Source organism: Vanellus vanellus (genome assembly GCF_965231255.1).
Source record: "Vanellus vanellus genome assembly, chromosome: 2".
Classification (NCBI taxonomy): domain Eukaryota; kingdom Metazoa; phylum Chordata; class Aves; order Charadriiformes; family Charadriidae; genus Vanellus; species Vanellus vanellus.
In genome coordinates this window covers 54,442,370-54,447,981 of record NC_138906.1, presented here as the reverse complement: position 1 = coordinate 54,447,981, position 5,612 = coordinate 54,442,370, and the positions used below count along the sequence as shown (strand labels likewise).

The following is a 5,612-nucleotide window of genomic DNA, read 5'->3' as shown; positions in this document are numbered from 1 at the left end:
AACCTCATCTAGGTGTTCCTGCTCCGACAGGGGATTGGACTAGATGATCTTTTGAGGTCCCTTCCAATCCCTAGCATACTGTGATACTGTGAAAGCCAAGCATGGGGGTTACTCTCTGGCCTTGAGCACCAAACTTGCTTGTCTTCCTTTCCACTAAAGTGCGCGGGCCCAACCGAAGACAGGATTTCTCAGGCATCCCATCCATGCCCCGAAAAACAGTAACCTCAGCCAAGAAGGGCTTTGGAAATTTATACTGCCTTACAAGGTGCTGGCACATTTAACAGCAGTGAGGAACGCAGAGGACAGAGCACATCAGATGTCTTGGAGGTGGGATATGGGAAAGATGTCCTCTTCTGAGAGTAAGTACCAAAACTCCTAGCAGTTATCACCAAAATCAACTACTTCCAGCATGTTGCTGAGGATCCTATTTTATCTTCTTATTCAAAATAACATCTAGAGAGCTGTGCCCAAGATTTATAAAATACCTCAGTGCTTTGGATGCCTTCTGTCTCCCTCTTTCCCTTTCTCCCCCTCACCCACACATATGTGAACAGGTTTTTGAGCACATGCCCCCTGTACCAAGACAAACACCCATTTCCATTTTCTTGTCCTAGCTATAGAGCTCCTTATTCCTTTCTTGACATCACCTGACCTCAAAAAAAAAAAAAAAAAAAAAAAAAAAGAGAGAGAGGAGAAAGAACACTTATAAAATGGCCCAACACTAATACGTCCCCAGGGGGCTGTATGCTATAAATCCATCTCCTGAAGGGAGGCAGCTCTTCTCCCAGGCTTTCATTCCCTGGACAAGCAGTCCAGCCAGTGCCCATCCCACTTCCCGATAGCCACAGGTCTCCCAGTGTGACAGGAGCTCCTGCTGCCAGAGTGGGCACCCTGGAACAGATCCTTCCTCATTGTGAATAGCCCCGAGCTACTCTGTAAAAGGGGGATCAACCCCTGTTTTGAAAAGATGAGACCACAAAGGCAACAACAGCTACAGCTGAGCCACATCACAGTTATTACTTCTTTTAAACCCCAGCCTTTATTCTAAATTGATTTTTGGTTCTACCCTGGAAGTGCTAGATCTTCTCCCCACTTCTGAACACGGACCAGCTTTAACTTCTACTGTTATAACAGACACATGTTGGGCAGGGAAAAGACACTACCCAACAACGCTGTTTTCCTCAGCGCTATTTTTGAAGTGCCATCGTAACGCTAACAACTTCCACACTCAAACACAAGAGCAGACCACAGTCAGGAACTCACAGGAGTCATTTATCAGGCGCAAGGATGAGACAGAAACAAGGCTGCTTAGCATTACTCATGCATTTTGCATGTCTCCATATTTTTAGGAAGCCCTCCACCCCCTTTCTTACTGAGGCATAAAAAGATAGGAGTAGCTTTCTGTATAAACACAAAAAGCCACTCTAAATAAACTCATCACCACTCATAAATACAGAAGAAAACAACTCGGGCAAGATTTCCTCCAACACGGCGTCTGAATAAAACTGAAAGTAGTACTTTACCCAATTATTCCAGCAGCTCTGACCCACTCCTTCAGCAGACAAAGAACTCCAGAAAATTCAGTCCAACCCAAACACCTGTGATTCCTCTCTCCACCTGGAAACAGCCCATCAGCTCCTCTCTCTTCAAATCCCCCTCCTGCTAACAAGCATCACCTGAACAAGCCTCCTGCCACAATAAAGCAGCGACTGCAGCAGCTGCACCAGGGCTTCTGCTCTTCTACGTTGATTTGTGGGTCTGAATATTTCCTTGGTTTTGCTTTGGGCTGCTGCATATATAACACACCCCAAAATATTTTCAGTGAACTTTTACAATACTTGGAGTTTATCACATACTTCTAAACCTTTGAATCAAGTGATTAAAAAAATAATCCTCAATTTCAGTTAGATGCTCCCAGCACTCACAGTTGCAAAGTTTGAAAATAAGAGCCATTTTGACTGAAAGTTCAGAATTTAAATAAGACAGCCAAAAGGTTCAAAACACTTTAGATTTAATTATTTTACAAATATTCCATATTTTGTTTTATTTTACTCTAAAGGCTCAAATCCTGTTGTTTAGCTTTTTAATGGCTGCAACAACTGGTTATGTTTTAACTGGTTACATTTTAAGAAGCAAATCTAGAGTTTTGAGTCTCCGATGCAATATCCGTACCCCAGGTCGCTGAAAAACAGCACTTGTAAAGGGACCTGCTGACATCAGGATGTCCCCCCCTGCAGCGAGTGGCTTGGAGAAGCAGGATTCCTTTTGAGACCTCAAGTGATTCAGACGTTGATCCCATCAAGCTGTCACATGTCAGAAGCCATACACCACTTAATTTTGTCTCCATGCCACAAATTCACTCTGCCATTTTTATCTCCCCATTAAATGCTCACTCACTCTTTCCCTTCAGCAATGATTCCCACCATTTGTTTAACCCCTAAGTCCCTCATTCTCCTGGATAAGGCATCATTAAGAGTGTCAAATATGTACACAGATAGAAAGAAATTGAACCTGCATGAGAATTGAACCTTGACAACTGGGACTCTTTTTGGAAGGTCATGTGAGCTTGTATGTGGATCAAAACACCGTATGATAAAAGCTTCAAATATTTGCTTAAAAAATACAGTTTAAAAGAAGTACTAATTCTGTGTATCTGCCTATGAAATTTTACTTTAATGGAAAGAGCACTTGCAAATGACTCCAAATTGAGCTCAGCTCTTCGGCAAACATTTTTCCCTTGGTTTATCGTTGGGTCGGACAACAAATCACACCTCTGAGAACCACTCCAATTCAGAGGAGTCCCAAATGGGCTTTGCAGGTGACCTCAGTGAGCTTTCTCATCGGTCTGTACTTCCCCAAGGGCTTAGTCCTTCCTCCAGAACAGTTTTCAGACCGACACTCTGTTCTTCTGCTTCTTTATCCCAGTCTCTCCCCCGTTGCAAAGACGTTGCTGCTTGTTCTTTCAGGTCATTCCTCCGAGTTGTTTCCAGTTCTCCACAGAATATTTTGCAGACTGGCCCAGACTCTTCAGTATTCTTCTGAAATTGCATCTCTTCTTCCGGAAGCTTTTTTTGGGCTATTTCCCATTTCACAGGGACTTTCTTCTTAAAGTTCCTTTGCTTTTCAACACACTGCTCCTGAGATCTCTCCAGGTCTTTCAGAGCCCTCTCCTGTTCCTCCAAGGCTTTCTTCTGAGCTTTCGCTTGCTCACAGAGGAGCTCTTTCTGAGCTCTCTTGAGTTCTTCTAGGGCCTTTTTTTTTGCTTTCTGCAGTTCTTCCAAGATTTTATTAGCTTTGTTTTGTTCATTCTTGGCCCTCTCCTGCTCCTCTAAGACTTGTTGCTGTGTTTTTGCAAGTTCTTTCAGGATTTCCCGTGCTCTCTCTTGTTCTCTGACAGCCCTTAGTTGAGCTCTCTCTTGCTCCTCCACAGCTTTTCTTTGTGATAGCTGCAGTTCCTCTAGAGCCTTCTGAGCTCTCTTCTGTTCTTCTAAAGCAGCCCTCTGAGCTATTTCCTGCTCTTGTAGGGCCCTTCTATGAGCTTTCTCCAGTTCCTCCAGAGCATTTTTCTGAGCCATCCCCAATTCTTCCAGGGCCTTTTTCTGAGCTCTTGCTAGTTCCCCTAGGGCTTTTTCAGCACTTTTCTCTTCCAGGGGTTTCATCTGAGCTCTCTCACTTTCTTCCTTGGCTTCCTTCTGTTTTTTTATCAGTCCTACCAAAGCCTGCTGTTGAGCTTCCTCCAGTTCCTGCAGAGTCTTCAACTGGTTTCTCTCTTCTTCTTCCAACAACAACTTCTGTGCATTCTCCTGTTGCTCCAGAACTTTCCATGGGGCTTTCTCCTCTTCCTTAAGCCGCATCTGTTGAGTTTTAAACTGCTCTTCCAACTCCATCTGCAAAACAATCAACTGTTGCTCAAGTTCCAGGTACCACATTGCCTCCTGCAGTGCTTTTTGTTCCAGACTCTCCTGTTGCTCTGTCACCTCCTGTGGTGTGTTCTCCTGCTCAGCTAACATCTTCCACTTGACTTGCATCTGTTCTTTCTTCATGGCCTCTTCCCGAGATTTTCCCTTCTCCTGACAGCTGTCTTGTTCCTCCAGGGCTGCTTTCTTAACTCTTTCCATACCTTTGGGGGCTTTGTTAGTTCTTAGTCCTGCCTCTTTTGGTTCCTTCTTCATCCTTTCTGCTATGTCCACAAAGTCATCTTCCCTTTTCTTTCTTTCCTGGACTCTCCTCTGGACTTCTGTTAGCATGGAATTGGTGTCTTCATTGTAACCCAGTTGGCAGGCCAGTTCAATGGAGCCTTGTGCCAGCAACCCAGGAGCTGAAATGCCTTCCCTCACCAGTGGTAGGGCTGTGGAGAACCAGGATCGATTTTTATTGCTTTGTCACAGCCCGCTGCCAGTGACCCAGGAGCCAGAGTGCTTTCCCTCTCCACTTGTACAGCTGTGCAGAATTTGGGTCGATTTTTATGGCTTTGTCACAGTCTCTGATGGCAGCATTTGGCTTTTGCAACTGTACAAAGACACTGGCTTGGTTGACATACAAAGTACTAACCTGTGGGTTCAGTTCGATGGCATCAGTGAAGAGCTGAACAGCTTTTTGAAATTCACCTCTTCCCACCGCATCAAAAGCCACCTTTTTCTTTTCATCAGCCTGCTTCATCATATCGCTGGTTACCTCCAAATTCTTATGTTCACCCATTTCTGGCTCAATCTCCCCTTCGTTGTGTGTCTCCAACTCACTCTCATCCCTTCCCAGCTCTTCACTGGACTCTTCCTCTATCTCAAACTTTGCTTGAGCCTCAGAATCTAATTTACAAGTCAAAGAAATGTTAATGGCAGCCTCTTTTAAACGCCCCAAAATCTGGAGGGCTTTCCCTCGCAATTTATAGGCCTGTGCTGAACTGGGATTGAGTTTAATAGCTCTGTCACAGTCACTAATAGCCATACTTGTCTCTTGCAGCTGCAAAAAGACACTGGCTTTTTTAATGTGTGAGCTGCCAAGGTCTGGATTCAGCTTGATGCCACAGGACAGCATATCAACTGCTTTCTGATTTTCACCTTTAGCTAGGAAATCAAAGGCCTCTCTCTTTTTTCCAATAATCTGCTTCATCACCTCCTCTGATAGCCCTAGATTTTGTCCCTCTTTTTTTTTTTTTGTGGATTATCTGTTTGTGGATCAGTTGTCTTCTCTTTAGCACTTTCCAAACCATGCTCACCCTCATCTTCGAGAAATGTTCCTGTTGCTGTAACTAGCTCTTTTGCATCTGTTTTGCTTGAAGTGGATTGTCATTTTCTGTACTTTCTATGGATTGTAATTGAAGTGGAAGTAATTTTCTGTACTTTCTACAGATTTCCAGAGAAAACAATGAACCTCAGAAATTAGAAAAGATGGATCTGATTTTGCCAGTATTTTCCGTGAAGGCATGGTGCTCAGAACCCAAAAGGATGATATTACACAGCATTTGTTGTCACTGAAAGTAGAGGAAGAAAGATAAGATGAAAAACAGCTCACCTGAGAGCTCTGACTATTAAGTTAGTGCCAGGTATATGTGGCAAGCTTCCTTGTTCTTCTTCCTTCTCTTGCCTTGCTGCTGAACCGAATTAAGGGGTTAA

At 43.9% G+C, this 5,612-nt stretch overlaps 1 protein-coding gene across 1 annotated transcript; it reads right to left on the bottom strand.

Moving 5' to 3' along the window:
- Positions 1-2,837: 2,837 nt before the first annotated feature.
- Positions 2,838-5,109, bottom strand: LOC309686469 (uncharacterized protein; the record flags this gene model as incomplete). Its single annotated transcript, XM_082499169.1, has 2 exons — positions 2,838-4,229; positions 4,387-5,109. The coding sequence occupies 2 exons, from the start codon at positions 5,107-5,109 to the stop codon at positions 2,838-2,840; spliced, it is 2,115 nt and encodes a 704-aa protein (XP_082355295.1).
- Between the last annotated feature and the right edge of the window lie 503 nt (positions 5,110-5,612).